This window comes from Mustelus asterias, chromosome 2 (assembly GCF_964213995.1).
Source record: "Mustelus asterias chromosome 2, sMusAst1.hap1.1, whole genome shotgun sequence".
Taxonomy (NCBI): domain Eukaryota; kingdom Metazoa; phylum Chordata; class Chondrichthyes; order Carcharhiniformes; family Triakidae; genus Mustelus; species Mustelus asterias.
The window spans coordinates 121,698,169-121,715,110 of NC_135802.1; the positions used below are offsets into that span (position 1 = coordinate 121,698,169).

Here is a 16,942-nt window from a genome sequence, read left to right on the forward strand (position 1 = left end):
AATACTATCCCAGACTAAGGGCTACTAGGAAGTAGCAGTGACCTTTATACTCCTGTAAGAAGGCGGAGCCAAACGGAGTGTACCACAGAACAATGCTAACAGGTGGAACACCCCAACCCTAACCCCAACAATAACAAGAGTAACATATGTAACACGGTAGCACAGTGGTTAGCACTGCTGCTTCACAGCTCCAGGGTCCCGGGTTCGATTCTCGGCTCGGGTCACTGTCTGTGTGGAGTTTGCACATTCTCCTCGTGTCTGCGTGGGTTTCCTCCGGGTGCTCCGGTTTCCTCCCACAGTCCAAAGATGTGCGGGTTAGGTTGATTGGCCAGGTTAAAAAAATTGCCCCTTAGAGTCCTGGGATGCGTAGGTTAGAGGGATTAGCGGGTAAATATGTGGGGGTAGGGCCTGGGTGGGATTGTGGTCGGTGCAGACTCGATGGGCCGAATGGCCTCCTTCTGCACTGTAGGGTTTCTATAAAAAAAAATGTACAAGTACCCATAGTGGTAACCATCTATGGTTCACCGCATTCACCCCTCTTTTAAAAACAAAGGCCGGTGGGGTAAGGAGACAATACGAACTGTCCACATGTTCACAAGTTCAGTCGTATCGGAGGTCCGCACCGTCTCTGCAACCTCTGCAGCACTGGCTCCAGTGCCGGTTCTGGCGACCGTGGTGTCCCTCTCTCCAAGGTGGTGTCCAGTGACTCCTCCAGTTCCTCACACGCCTGTGGACCTCGAGGTGGCGACAATCTCCTGGACTCAGGCAAGCTGTACACGGGAGTAAGAGGATTAAGTTGAGGTCCCGATGCTGCCCGAGGGGAGTGAATGGGCAAAGGAACCCTAACCAGGGGTGCGGGAGTGACGGGGGTTTCCAGGTCCCCTGCAGGCGCCAGATCTCTGATAGACACCGTGTCCTCTCGCCCGTCAGGATATGCCACATAGGCATATTGAGAGTTGGCATGGAGGAGGTGGACCTGTTCAACCAAAGGGTCGGACTTGCGGGCCCTAACATGCCGCCGCAGGAGGACAGGTCCTGAGTACATCAACCAAGATGGCAGTGAGGTCCCAGAGGAAGGCTTCCTAGGGAAGGTAAACATCCGCTCATGTGGGGTAGCGTTGGTTGCTGTACACAGGAGGGACCGGATTGAATGGAGCGCATCAGAAAGTACCTCTTGCCAACGAGAGACTGGAAGACCCCTAGACCTTAACGCCAGCAAAACAGCCTTCCAGACTGTAGCGTTTTCTCTCTCGACCTGTCCGTTACCCCTGGAGTTGTAACTCGTAGTCCTACTTGAGGCAATTCCTTTAGAGAGCAGGTATTGCCTCAAGTCATCGCTCATAAACGACGAACCCCTATCACTGTGGATATAACTGGGGTAGCCGAACAGGGTAAAAAGACTCCGCAGGGCTTTGATGACCGTGGCAGAGGACATGTCAGAACAGGGGATGGCAAAGGGGAATCGGGAGTATTCGTCAACCACGTTGAGGAAATACACATTCCGATCTGTCGAAGGAAGGGGGCCCTTGAAGTCGACATTCAGTTGTTCAAAAGGGCGAGTGGCCTTAATGAGGTGTACCCTGTCAGGCTGGTAGAAGTGCAGCTTGCACTCTGCACATACCTGGCAGCTTCGAGTTATTGACCTGACATCCTCTATGGAGTAGGGCAGATTCCGAGCCTTTACAAAATGGAAGAGCCGAGTGATTCCCGGATGGCAGAGATCATTGTGGAGGGCCTGTAGCCGGTCCTCCTGCACACTGGCACATGTTCCATGCGACAGGGCATCTGAGGGCTCATTGAACTTCCCCGGACGGTACATGATATCATAGTTGTAGGTGGAGAGTTCGATTCTCCACCTCAAGATTTTATCATTCTTAATTTTTCCCCTTAACGTGTTGTTGAAAATGAAGGCCACGGACGGCTGGTCCGTGAGCAGGGTAAACAGTTTGCCAGCCAAATAATGGCGCAATGCCGTATGGCCTCCACAATGGCCTGAGCCTCTTTCTCCACAGAGGAGTGCCGAATTTCAGGGCCTTGGAGGGTGTGAGAGAAAAAGGCAACGGGCCTGCCCGCCTGGTTAAGTGTGGTGGTCAGGGCGAAATCAGATGCATCACTCTCCACCTGGAAGGGGATGGACTCATCAACAGCGTGCATCGTGGCTTTTGCGATGTCGGCTTTTATCCCTTCAAAGGCGAAGCGAGCCTCTGCTGTCAGGGGAAAAGAGGTAGATTTTAGAACAACAAAGGACAAAGAACAATACAGCACAGGAACAGGCCCTTCGGCCCTCCAAGCCCGTGCCGCTCCCTGGTCCAAACTAGACCATTCTTTTGTATCCCTCCATTCCCACTCCGTTCATATGGCTGTCTAGATAAGTCTTAAATGTTCCCAGTGTGTCCGCCTCCACCACCTTGCCTGGCAGCGCATTCCAGGCCCCCACCACCCTCTGTGTGAAATATGTCCTTCTGATATCTGTGTTAAACCTCCCCCCCCCTTCACCTTGAACCTATGACCCCTCGTGAACGTCACCACCGACCTGGGGAAAAGCTTCCAACCGTTCACCCTATCTATGTTTTTCATAATTTTATACACCTCTATTAAGTCTCCCCTCATTCTCCGTCTTTCCAGGGAGAACAACCCCAGTTTACCCAATCTCTCCTCATAACTAAGCCCCTCCATACCAGGCAACATCCTGGTAAACCTCCTCTGTACTCTCTCCAAAGCCTCCACGTCCTTCTGGTAGTGTGGTGACCAGAACTGGACGCAGTATTCCAAATGCGGCCGAACCAACGTTCTATACATCTGCAACATTAGACCCCAACTTTTATACTCTATGCCCCGTCCTATAAAGGCAAGCATGCCATATGCCTTCTTCACCACCACCTCCACCTGTGACGTCACCTTCAAGGATCTGTGGACTTGCACACCCAGGTCCCTCTGCGTATCTACACCCTTTATGGTTCTGCCATTGATCGTATAGCTCCTCCCTACATTATTTCTACCAAAATGCATCACTTCGCATTTATCAGGATTGAACTCCATCTGCCATTTCTTTGCCCAAATTTCCAGCCTATCTATATCCTTCTGTACCTTCTGACAATGCTCCTCACTATCTGTAAGTCCTGCCAATTTTGTGTCGTCCGCAAACTTACTGATCACTCCAGTTACACCACCTTCCAGATCGTTTATATAAATCACAAACAGCAGAGGTCCCAATACAGAGCCCTGCGGAACACCACTAGTCACAGGCCTCCAGCCGGAAAAAGACCCCTCCACTACCACCCTCTGTCTTCTGTGACCAAGCCAGTTCTCCACCCATCTAGCCACCTCCCCCTTTATCTCATGAGATCCAACCTTTTTCACCAGCCTACCATGAGGGACTTTGTCAAACGCTTTACTAAAGTCCATATAGACGACATCCACGGCCCTTCCCTCGTCAACCATTCTGGTCACTTCTTCAAAAAACTCCACCAGGTTAGTGAGGCATGACCTCCCTCTCACAAAACCATGCTGACTATCGTTAATGAGTTTATTCCTTTCTAAATGCGCATACATCCTATCTCTAAGAATCTTCTCCAACAACTTCCCCACCACGGACGTCAAGCTCACCGGCCTATAATTACCCGGGTTATCCTTCCTACCCTTCTTAAGTAACGGGACCACATTAGCTATCCTCCAATTCTCTGGGACCTCACCTGCGTCCAGTGACGAGACAAAGATTTGCGTCAGAGGCCCAGCGATTTCATCTCTCGTCTCCCTGAGCAGCCTTGGATAGATTCCATCAGGCCTTGGGGATTTGTCAGTCTTTATATTCTCTAACAAACCTAACACTTCCTCCCTTGTAATGGAGATTTTCTCCAACGGTTCAACACTCCCCTCCGAGACACTCCCAGTCAACACATCCCTCTCCTTTGTGAATACCGATGCAAAGTATTCATTTAGGATCTCCCCTACTTCTTTCGGCTCCAAGCATAATTCCCCACTTTTGTCCCTGAGAGGTCTGATTTTTTTTCCCTGACAACCCTTTTGTTCCTAACGTATGAATAAAATGCCTTGGGATTCTCCTTAATCCTGTCTGCCAAGGACATTTTTTGACCCCTTTTTGCCCTTCTAATTCCCCGTTTGAGTTCTTTCCTACTTTCTTTGTACTCCTCCAGAGCTCCCTCCGTTTTTAGCTGCCTGGACCTAACATACGCCTCTTTTCTTTTTGACCAGTCCCTCAATTTCCCTGGTTATCCACAGTTCTCGAATCCTACCCTTGCTATCCTTTTTTTACAGGCACATGCCTGTCCTGTAGCCCTAACAACTGTTCCTTAAAAGACTCCCACATGCCAGATGTGGATTTACCCTCAAACAGCCTCTCCCAATCAAGAGCTGCCAATTTCTGCCTAATCCCACTAAAGTTAGCCTTCCCCCAATCCAACACCTTACCCTTGGGACACCACTCATCCTTTTCCATCACTATCCTAAAGCTAACAGAATTGTGGTCACTATTTGCCACATGTTCCCCTACCGAAACTTTGAAGACCTGACCGGGCTCATTCCCCAGTACGAGGTCCAGTATAGCCCCCTTTCTAGTCGGGCTATCTACATATTGTTCCAAAGAACCCTCTTTATGAGCGGACGGGCTTTGTCCGCGTAATTGGGAACCCACTGTGCATAGTATGAGAAGAAGCCCAAGCATCTTCTCAGTGGGCGACACGGTAGCACAGTGGTTAGTACTGCTGCTTCACAGCTCCAGGGACCTGGGTTCGATTCCCGGCTTGGGTCACTGTCTGTGTGGAGTTTGCACATTCTCCTCGTGTCTGCGTGGGTTTCCTCCGGGTGCTCCGGTTTCCTCCCACAGTCCAAAGATGTGCGGGTTAGGTTGATTGGCCATTCTAAAATTGCCCCTTAGTGTCCTGAGATGTGTAGGTTAGAGGGATTAGCGGGTAAAATATGTAGGGATATGGGAGTAGGGCCTGCGGTCGGTGCAGACTCGATGGGCCGAATGGCCTCTTTCTGTACTGTAGGGTTTCTATGACTTCTATGATTTCATCTTCTCAGTGCTTTGATGCTATTGGGTAGGGGAAGTTCAAGGAGGGGACGCATACGGTCTGGATTGGGGCTGATTACCCCGTTTTCCACCACGTATCCGAGGATTGCTAGGCGGTGCTTGCTGAATACGCACTTCTCCTTGTTATAGGTCAGGTTCAGGAGAGCCACAGTGCGTAAAAACCTCTGGAGGTTAGCGTCGTGGTCCTGCTGGTCATGGCCGCAGATAGTGACGTTGTCCAGGTACGGGAAAGTAGCCCGTTTTGGTCCACCATTCGGTCCATCTCGCGCTGGAAGACCGAGACCCCATTAGTGACGCCGAAAGGGACTCTTAAAAAGTGGTAGAGACGGCCATCCGCCTCAAAGGCCGTGTATTTGCGGTCCTCTGGGCGAATGGGGAGCTGGTGGTAGGCTGACTTCAAGTCGATGGTGGAGAACATCCGGTACTGCGCAATCTCGTTGACCATGTCAGATATGCGCGGGAGAGGGTACGCGTCCAGCTGCGTGTACCTAATTAATGGTCTGACTATAGTCTATGACCCTCCGGGGCTTGTCTCCAGTCTTGACCACCACGACTTGTGCTCTCCATGGGCTAGTGCTAGGTTGAATGACCCCTTCCCTGAGGAGCCACAGAACCTCAGATCGAATAAAGATCCGATCCTCAGCACTGTAACGCCTGCTCTTAGTCACGATGGGCTTGCAGCCTGGCACGAGATTTTCGAATAGGGAAGGCGGGGTAATTTTGAGTGTCGAGAGACTGCATGTGGAGTGCGCTGGACAATTTGAAGGCTGCTGTTCTCCCACTGAAAGTGGAGGGAGTGGCCCATCGTACTGCAGGGTCACACTCTTCAGGTGGACCATAAAGTCTAGCCCCAGGAGTACCGGAGCGCAAAGGTGCGGTAACACGAGGAGCCTGAAGTTCTCGTAAACTGTGCCCTGCACCGTTAAGGTTACCACACAGCTCCCAAGAACGATAACAGATCGGGACCTCGACGCCATGGAGATTGTCTGCCTGACAGTTTGCACACGGAGAGCGCACCGTTTCACTCTATCTGGATGGATAAAGCTCTCCGTGCTCCCGCTGTCAAACAGGCAATGCGTCAGGCGCCCGTTTACCTCTATGCCCATCATGGACATGTCGAGTCTGTGAGGCTTGGCCTGGTCCAGGATGATTGACGCCACTGTTGGATCCCGAGTGTAACTGCAGGCAGCTGAGATAGCCGACGACGAGGACCCCTGCTGGTCTTCTGCGGCCGGTGTCGACCAAAATGGCTGCGCCCACGAATCGCACGTGGTCGATGATGTTGAAAACGGTGGCACCCGCAGGTCGCACGTGGCTTACATCATCGTCATAGGAAATGGCGGCGCCCGTGAATCGCATGTGGCTGAAGACATCGACGAGGCCGGAGACGAGGAGATTGATCCTGGGGAGTCACACGCAGCACTGCTGGTCTTGGAAGGGGTCTTTGCTCTGCACACTTTTGCAAAGTGCCCTTTCTTCCCACAGGCGGAGCAAAACACCGTCCTGGCCGGACATCTCTGACGAGGGTGCTTCGCCAATCCGCAGAAATAGCACCATGGGCCTCCAGGAGCTGCCGCAGCCGTCAGGTCTGAAGTTGAGAGCATTATCGCGCAGTTCCGAGGAGCTGCCGAGTACAGTTGAGGCGGTGGCTGTACTTGCCACGATGTTCCCACGTGGTCGGTGGGGTAGGTTTCAAGACTTCTGGAGGCCGTTTCCATTGCATCGGCCAATTCTACTGTCTTAGCCAGGTCCAAGTTACCCTGCTCTAGCAGCCACAGGCGAATATAGGATGAGCCGATTCCCGCCACGAGCACATCTCGGATATGATCGTTGGTGTATTGAGTAGCCGACACCTCCTTGCAGTTGCAGGCTCTGGCTAGCTGTTGAAGTTCGCGCAGGTACTGTCCTGTAGTTTCGCCGGGCTGCCGCCGTCGAGTGGCTAATAGGTGACGAGCATGAATTTCGTTCGGCTGTTTATGGTACAGCTTCTTGAGTAATTCGATGGCCTCTTTGTAATTTTGGGAATCACGGATTGTTGCATACACAGTGTCGCTCACCCTTGCGTGGAGGACCCGCAATCTGTCGGCGTCGGACTGGACTGCTGTCGAGGCGTCGATGTAATCCTCGAAACACTTCAACCAATGGTCAAAAGTATTTGACGCTCCAGCGGCACGCGGTTCCAAGGTTAACCGATCGGGTTTCAGCATCTGCTCCATTTTTCTTCGAACAAAATTTTCGGTATTTTGTTGTGAATAAAATTGATGCGCGATTGATTCACACGGGAGGCTAGGACGTACCCGGGAATAAAGGCTTTTATTCACAACAAGAATAGAGCATATTGCTTAACAATACTATCCCAGACTAAGGGCTACTAGGAAGTAGCAGTGACCTTTATACTCCTGTAAGAAGGTGGAGCCAAATGGAGTGTACCACAGAACAATGCTAACAGGTGGAACACCCCAACCCTAACAATAACAAGAGTAACATATGTACAAGTACCCATAGTGATAACCATCTATGGTTCACCACACAGGGAACATGACTTTTCATTTGCTTGGATAAGAACATAGAAAATACAGCAGGAGCAGGCTCTTGGGGCCCTTCCGTCTGCTCCACAATTCAACGAGATCATGACTGAACTTCTAACTCAAGACCATTTTCTGCACTTTCCCATATCCCATGATATTTTTAATATCTGAAAATGTATTGATCTCTGTCATGAATATACTCGATGACCAAGCCTCCACTGCACTCTGGCCTAGAGAGTTCCAATGATTCGACATATCTAAGTGAAGAAGTTTCTACCCATCTTGGCCTTAAGTGGCCTGCTTCCTACTCTGAGACTGTGTCCTAACCCAGATAGGGGGTGGTCTAGAACCTTCCCGCATCTTCCCTGTCAAGCCTTGTAAACATCTTGTACACTTCAGCAAGATCACCCTTCACATAGGCCCAGTCTCCTCAATCTCTCCTCATAGGTCAATTCTGCCATCCTTGGGATCAGTCTGGTGAACCTTCATTGCACTCTTTGTGTGACAAGCAAATCCTACCAAGTAAGGAGACTGAAACTACATGCAATACTCCAGGTGCTGTCTTGCCAGGACTCTAAGCATTTGCGGCAAGACATCTTACTCCTGTACTCAAATCCTCTTGCAATAAAGGCTAACATACTATTTGCCTTCCTAATTGCTTGTTTCACTTGTATGTTAGCATTCAGTGACTTATGAACAAAGGACATTAACACATCCAACTCCTCTCCATTTCAGAAATACTTGGCATTTCTGTTTTTCCTACCAAAGTGGATAACTTCACGTTTTTCCAGGTTATATTCCATTACAGCCCGAAAGTCTCCATGCAAGCTGTACACATGTTTGCTCATTTAAGTTATCATGTGTGCATGGCCATGCAAAAAATTTTACCTATATTGTGTTCTTAAATTGCACGCTCCAAAGAAAGAAATAGAGGTTATATTGATGGAGAATATGTCTTGCACTCTTGACTTGTGCCTTGTAGATGGTGGACAGGCTTTGGGGAGTCAGGAGGTGATTTACTTGCCACAGGATTCCCAGCCTCTGACCTGCTCTTGTAGCCACTGTATCTATATCGCTCGTCCAGTTCAGTTTCTGGTCAGTGGTAACACCCAGGATGTTACCTTGAAGGTAATACCGTTGATTGCCAAGGATAGATGGTTAGATTCTATTTTGTTGGAGATGGTCATTGTCTGCCACTTGTGTGGCACAAATGTTACTTGCCACTTATCAGTCCAAGCTTGAATGTTGTCCAGTTCTTGTTGTATGTGGGCACAGATTTCTTTGGTATCTAAGGAGGTGTGAATGATATTGTACAATCATCAGTGAACATCCCCATTTCTGACCTTTGATGAAGGGGAGGCCATTGATGAAGCAGCTGAAGTTGCCCCTGGAAAGGCCAGGTTGCCTGTGTTCTCCACTTTTCGAATGTCTAAAAGTTAAAATCCACCCAAAGACTCCTGACAACAGATTACGGTGGTGATACCAAGTATTTTCACAGATTTTAAAGAGTAATGGAATAAATACAAAAAATGTAAATTTTAGTCAAAAAATCTTGCACTTTCTTGTTGACTTAATTTCTGAAATTACCCAAGAAGGTTTTGGTTACACTTAATCAAGGATATTTGGGGGTTAATGTAATAATTGTTAAACATAGGTATCCAAATCTGAAGTCATTTTCTTTTCATTTTTAGATCCCAGGGTTAGAGGATGGCTTATGCTGGATTCCTATTTACCTACATTCCTCCTTACACTATTCTACCTATTGGCTATCTGGCTGGGAACAAAGTATATGAAAGAAAAACCAGCATTCTCTCTCAGGATTCACTTAATAATATATAATTTTGGAGTAATGCTTCTCTCGCTCTACATGTTTATTGAGGTAAGAATTTGCCTAAAATCTGAATGAACTGTAGAATTCATTTATTGATGTACTCCTGTCCAGATTTGGAGCAAAACAATAAGGCCATTTAACAAAATTCACACACTATTTTAAATGGAACTTTCAGTCTGAAGTCTTTGGAATTGACCAAAGAGAGTCAGTATAGATTTGTAAAGGGTAAGTCCTATCTAACAGCAGAGTTAATGTTTATAAAAGTATAACAAATGTGGCACATAAGGCACTGTGTGTGGATGTTATTCATGACACCACCTCCACGATTATCCTCAACACCAGTGACCCACAAGACTGTGTCCTCAGCCCCTTTCTATACTCCTTCTACATTTGTGACTGTGTGGGCAAATTTCGCTCCAACTCGATTTCAAGTTTGCTGATGACACCACTGTAGTGGTTTGGATTTCAAACAATGATGAGATGGAGTACAGGAAAGAGATAGAGAATCTGGTGAATCGGTGCGATGACAATAATCTCTTAATGTCAGTAAAATGAAGGAGATAGTCATCGATGAGAGAGCTTAAATTGGAGGCAATCTATTGATGTTAGAAAATTGCATAGGATATATGGCACAGAAACAGGCCATTTGACCCAACCAGAACATGCTGACATTTATGCTCCACTTGAGCCTCTTCCCATTTTCCTTCATCTAAATCTATTGGGTGGCACAGTGGTTAGCACTGCTGCCTCACAGAGCCAATGACCTGGGTTCAATTCTGGCCTCCGGTAACTGTGTGGAGTTTGCACATTCTTCCCATGCCTCATGGGTTTCCTCTGGGTGCTCCAGTTTCCTCAGTCCAAAGGTGCGCGGATTAGGTTGATTGGCCATGCTAAATTGCCCCCAAGTGTCATGGGAATTAGCAGGATAAATACGTGGGGTTACAGGGATATGTGTCGGGGTGGGGTGGCTGTTGGTGCAGGCTCAATGGACCGAATGGCCTCCTTCTGCACTGTAGGGATTCTATGATTCTATTACTAAAATTACCATTTATATGCTTGCCTAGCTTCTATAAATGTATCTATGATATTTCCTTCAGCCACTCCCTATGGTAGTGAGTTCTACATTCTCACCACGCTTTTTAGGTAACAAGGTTTCTTCCACCTTCCCCATTATATTTCTTGGTGACTATCTCATATTGAGGTCTCTTATTTTGCTCATCCGCACAAGCAGAAATATTCTGTCCAATCCACTCTATCATAACCTGTCATCATTTTGATTAGGAGCGAGGGAATTGTGAGTATGGATAATGGTTATGTTTTCTCAATTGAATGGTGGGACTACCGATGTTCTTCAGGGATTTATAACTAACTTTGAAAAAGGAAAAGGCAATAATATGGAGAGCTGACAACACTATTAGGTGGCACGGTACCTTGGATGGGAGCAGGACGTGAGAAACATAGAAAACTACAGCACAAACCAGGCCCTTCGGCCCCACAAGTTGTGCCGAACATATCCCTACCTTTTAGGCCGACCTATAACCCTCCATCCTATTAAGTCCCATGTACTCATCCAGGAGTCTCTTAAAAGACCCTATTGAGTTTGCCTCCACCACCACTGACGGCAGCCGATTCCACTCGCCCACCACCCTCTGTGTGAAAAACTTCCCCCTAACATTTCCCCTGTACCTACACCCCAGCACCTTAAATCTGTGTCCTCTCGTAGCAGCCATTTCCACCCTGGGAAAAAGTCTCTGAGAGTCCACCCGATCTATGCCTCTCAACATCTTGTATACCTCTATTAGGTCTCCTCTCATCCTACGTCTCTCCAAGGAGAAAATACCGAGCTCCCTCAGCCTATCCTCATAAGGCATGCCACTCAATCCAGGCAACATCCTTGTAAATCGCCTCTGCACCCTTTCAATCTTTTCCACATCCTTCCTGTGATGAGGCGACCAGAACTGAGCACAGTACTCCAAGTGGGTTCTGACGAGGGTCTTATAAAGCTGCATCATTATCCCCGGACTCCGAAACTCAATCCCTCGATTGATAAAGGCCAGCACACCATATGCCTTCTTAACCACCTCCTCCACTTGCGAGGCCGATTTCAGAGTCCTATGGACCCGGACCCCAATGTCCTTCTGACCCTCTACAGTACTAAGAGTCTTTCCCTTTATATTGTACTCCTTCATCCCATTTGACCTGCCAAAATGGACCACTACGCATTTATCTGGGTTGAAGTCCATCTGCCACTTCTCCGCCCAGTCTCGCATCCTATCTATGTCCCTCTGTAACTTCTGACATCCCTCCAGACTATCCACAACCCCACCAACCTTCGTGTCGTCGGCAAATTTACAAACCCATCCCTCCATTTCCTCATCCAGGTCATTTATGAAAATGGCAAACAGCAAGGGTCCCAGAACAGATCCCTGGTGACCGACCTCCATTTAGAAAAAGACCCATCTATACGCGCACTCTGCCTCCTTTGGGCAAGCCAGTTCTGGATCCACAGGGCAGCAGCCCCTTGGATCCCATGCCCTCACCTTTTCTAGAAGCCTTGCATGGGGGACTTTATCGAACACCTTGCTAGAATCCATATAAACCACATCTACCGCTTTCCCTTCGTCAATGTGTTCAGTCACATTTTCGAAGAACTCCACCAGGCTCGTAAGGTACGATCTGCCTTTGCAAAGCCATGCTGAGTATTCTTGAGCATACTCAACCTCTCTAAATGCTCATAAATCTTGTCCCTCAGGATCTTCTCCATCAGCTTACCAACCACTGAGGTTAGACTCACCGGTCGGTAATTTCCTGGGCTATCCCTATTCCCCTTCTTGAAAATAGGAACCACATCCGCAATCCTCCGGCACCTCTCCCGTCTCCATCGACGACGCAAAGATCATCGCCAGAGGCTCTGCAATCTCTTCCCTCGCCTCCCACAGTAACCTGGGGTACATCCCATCCGGACCCGGCAACTTATCTATCTTGATGCCATTCAAAGATTCCAGCACAACCTCTTAAAGTCCACATACTCGATCTTTTCAGTCCACCGCAAGCCCACAATACATCCACCCATGTCCTCCTCCTCTGTGAAAACCGAGGCAAAATACTCATTAAGCACCTCTGCCATTTCTACTGGTTCCGTACTGATTTTCCCATCTTCACCTTTTATAGGCCCTATTCCTTCACGTCTCATCCTTTTACTCTCACATATTTATAGAACGCCTTAGGGTTTTCCTTAATTCTACTTGCCAAGGCCTTCTCGTGACCCCTTCTGGCTCTCCTAATTTCCTTCTTAAGTCCCTTCCTACAAGCTGTATACTCATCTAGATCCCTATCTTCGCCAAGCTCTCTGAACCTTTTGTACGCTTTCCTTTTCTTCTCGACTAGGTCCCGCACAGCTTTCGTGCACCAAGGTTCCTTTAACCTACCAACTCCTCCCTGTCTGCTCGGAACATTGTCCTGTAGAACCCGAGACAGACATTCCTTGAAAAACTGCCACCTCTCTTCAGTAGATTTCCCCGAGAATACCTCCTTCCAATTTACTCCTCTAATTTGCTACCTTATGTCTTCAGATTTCCCCTGAGATATTGGTAGTTCAGGTGAATGGGTAAAACCGGCAAATGGAGTTCAACATGAAGAAGAATGAAGGCATCCATTTGGACTCTTCGAAAGATGGATCAGAATGTTCCATGCAAGCTGGGAATTGTGGAGGAACAGAGTCTGGGGTTCAAGGGCAGAAATCACTACAAGTTAATGGACAGGTACAAAAATAATCAAAATAACAAAGAGATTAATAGAATGATGTAGCACAGAAGGAGGCTATTTGGCCCATCATGCCACTGCTGGTTTTTTGGTGCAGCTTTCCAATTAGTGCGAGCTACCTGTACTTGAGCTGGTTCCCTAAACTTGGCCTGGTAATTTTTTCCCCTTCAAGCGTTTTTCCAATTCACTTACAAAATGTAATAGAACATAGAACAGTACAGCACAGAACAGGCCCTTCGGCCCACGATGTTGTGCCGAGCTTTATCTGAAACCAAGATCAAGTATCCCACTCCCTATCATCCTGGTGTGCTCCATGTGCCTATCCAATAACCGCTTAAATGTTCCAAAGTGTCTGACTCCACTATCACTGCAGGCAGTCCATTCCACACCTCGGACATCCTTCCTATATCTCCCACCATGAACCCTATAGTTATGCCCCCTTGTAATAGCTCCATCCACCCGAGGAAATAGTCTTTGAACGTTCACTCTATCTATCTCCTTCATCATTTTATAAACCTCTATTAAGTCTCCCCTCAACCTCCTCCGCTCCAGAGAGAACAGCCCGAGCTCCCTCAACCTTTCCTCATAAGACCTACCCTCCAAACCAGGCAGCATCCTGGTAAATTTCCTTTGCACTCTTTCCAGCGCTTCCACATCCTTCTTATAGTGAGGTGACCAGAACTGCACACAATATTCCAAATGTGGTCTCACCAAGGTCCTGTACAGTTACAGCATAACCCCACGGCTCTTAAACTCCAACCCCCTGTTAATAAAAGCTAACACACTATAGGCCTTCTTCACAGCTCTATCCACTTGAGTGGCAACCTTCAGAGATCTGTGGATATGGACCCCAAGGTCTCTCTCTGTTCCTCCACAGTCTTCAGATCCCTACCTTTGACCCTGTAGTCCACATTTAAATTAGTTCTACCAAAATGAATCACCTCACATTTATTAGGGTTAAACTCCATCTGCCATTTTTCAGCCCAGCTTTGCATCCTATCTATGTCTCATTGCAGTCTACAACAGCCCTCCACCTCATCCACTACTCCACCAATCTTGGTGTCATCAGCAAATGTACTGATCCACCCTTCAGCCCCCTCCTCTTGGTCATTAATAAAAATCAGAGCAGAGGACCAAGCACTGATCCCTGTGGCACTCGGCTAGCAACCTGCCTCCAGTCCGAAGATTTTCCATCCACCACCACCCTCTGTCTTCGATCAGATAGCCAGTTACCTATCCAATCGGCCAACTTTCCCTCTATCCCACACTTCCTTACATTCATCATAAGCTGACCAAGGGGAACCTTATCAAACGCCTTACTAAAATCCATATATATGACATCAACTATCCTACCTTCATCAACACACTTAGTTACCTCGTCAGAAAATTCTATCAAATTTGTGAGGCATGACTTGCCATTCACTAATCTGTGCTGACTATCCCAGATTAATCCGCATCTTTCTAAATCCCATCCCGAAGGACCTTTTCCATCAACTTACCAACCACTGAAGTAAGATTAACCGGCCTATAATTAACAGGGTCATTTCTATTCCCTTTCTTAAACGGAGGAACAACATTCGCCATTCTCCAGTCCTCTGGCACCATCCCCGTGGACAGTGAGGACCCAAAGATCAAAGCCAAAGGCTCTGCAATCTCATCCCTTGCCTCCCAAAGAATCCGAGGATATATTTCATCAGGCCCAGGGGACTTATCAACCTTCAGTTTTATTCAAAACTGCTAGTACATCCTCCCTCCGAACATCTACTTCCTCCAGCCTATTAGCCTGTAACACCTTCTCTTCCTCAAAAACATGGCCCCTCTCCTTGGTGAATACTGAAGAAAAGTATTCATTCATCACCACTCTTATCTCTACTGACTCCATACACAAGTCCCCACTACTGTCCTTGACCGGCCCTAACCTCACCCTGGTCATTCTTTTATTCCTCACATAAGAGTAAAAAGCCTTGGGGTTTCCCTTGATCCGACCTGCCAAGGACTTCTCATGCCCCCTCCTAGCTCTCCTAAGCCCCTTTTTCAGCTCATTCCTTGCTAACTTGTAACCCTCAATCGAGCCATCTGAACCTTGTTTCCTCATCCCTACATAAGCTTCCCTCTTACTTTTTGCAAGACATTCCACCTCTTTTGTGAATCATGGTTCCCTCACTCGGCCATTTCCTCACTGCCTGACAGGGACATGCCTATCAAGGACACCCAGTATTTGTTCCTTGAAAAAGTTCCACTTTTCATTCGTGCCTTTCCCTGACAGTTTCTGTTCCCATCTTATGCCCCTTAATTCTTGCCTAATCGCATCATAATTACCTCTCCCCCAATTATAAACCTTGCCCTGCCGTCCGGCCCTATCCCTCTCCATTGCAATAACAAAAGACACCGAATTGTGGTCACTATCTCTAAAGTGCTCTCCCACAATCAAATCTAACACTTGGCCCGGTTCATTTCCCAGTACCAAATCTAATGTGGCCGCACCTCTTGTCGGCCTATCCACATATTGTGTCAGGAAACCCTCCTGCACACACTGCACAAAAACTGCCCCATCCGAACTATTCGACCTACAAAGGTTCCAATCAATATTTGGAAAGTTAAAGTCCCCCATGACAACTACTCTGTGACCTCCATACCTATCCATAATCTGCTTAGCAATTTCTTCCTCCACATCTCTATTACTATTTGGGGGCCTATTGTAAATTCCTAACAACGTGATCGCTCCTTTCCTATTTCTAACTTCAGCCCATATTACCTCAGTATGCAGATCCCCCTCGAAGTGCCTTTCCGCAGCCGTTAAACTATCCTTGATGAACAATGCTACTCCTCCACCTCTTTTACCAGCTTCCCTACACTTACTGAAACATCTATACCCCGGAACGTCAAACAACCATTCCTGTCTACCCATGTCTCCGTAATGGCCACAACATCGTAGTCCCAAGTACCAATCCACGCCCCAAGTTCATCTACCTTGTTCCGGATGCTCCTTGCATTGAAGTAGACACACTTCAACCCACCTTCCTGTCGACTGGTGCCCACCCTTGACCTTGATACCTTCCCCAATACCTCACTACCCTCAACACTGACTTCTGGACTACAACTTCTTTTCCCACCCCCTCCTGAAGAGCCGTATCAAATTTCCCTCCCAGGATATTGGTGCCCCTCTGGTTCAGGTGCACCCCGTCCTGTTTGTACAGGTCCCACCTTCCCCAGAATGTGTTCCAATTATCCACATAGCTGAAACCCTCCCTCCTACACCATCCCTGCAACCACATGTTTAACTGCACTCTCTCCCTGTTCCTCAACTCGCTATCACGTGGCACCGGCAATGTACCAGAGATGACCACATGTTTTGTCTTGGCTCTCAGCTTCCAGCCCAGCTCCCTAAATTCCTCTTTTAAATCCCCGTCCCTTCACTTACCTATGTCGTTGGTACCAATGTGTACCACGACTTGAGTGTTCCCCCTCCCCCTTAAGAATCCGGAAAACACGGTCCGAGACGTCACGGACCCTGGCATCCGGTAGGCAACATACCATCCGTGAGTCTCTTTTGCTGCCACAGAACCTCCTATCTATCCCTCTAACTAACGAGTCCCCAATAACTATTGCCCTCCCGCTCTCCCCCTTACCCTCCCGAGCCACAGGGACAGACTCAGTGCTGGAGATCTGCTCACTGCGGCTCACCACTGGTATGTCGTCCCCTCAACTGTATCCAAAGCGGAATACTTGTTGCTAAGGGGAATGAATGATGTGGAGATGCTGCGACAA

The 16,942-nt window shown here is 48.0% G+C and overlaps 1 protein-coding gene across 1 annotated transcript in view; it reads left to right on the plus strand.

Annotated features, from left to right (window-relative positions):
• Positions 1 to 16,942, plus strand: part of elovl2 (ELOVL fatty acid elongase 2) — a 174,121-nt gene that overhangs the window by 57,068 nt on the left and 100,111 nt on the right. The window contains exon 3 of the mRNA XM_078228631.1: positions 9,273 to 9,460. Within this exon, the coding sequence (XP_078084757.1) occupies positions 9,273 to 9,460 (188 nt within the window). The remainder of the gene's footprint in view (positions 1 to 9,272; positions 9,461 to 16,942) is intronic.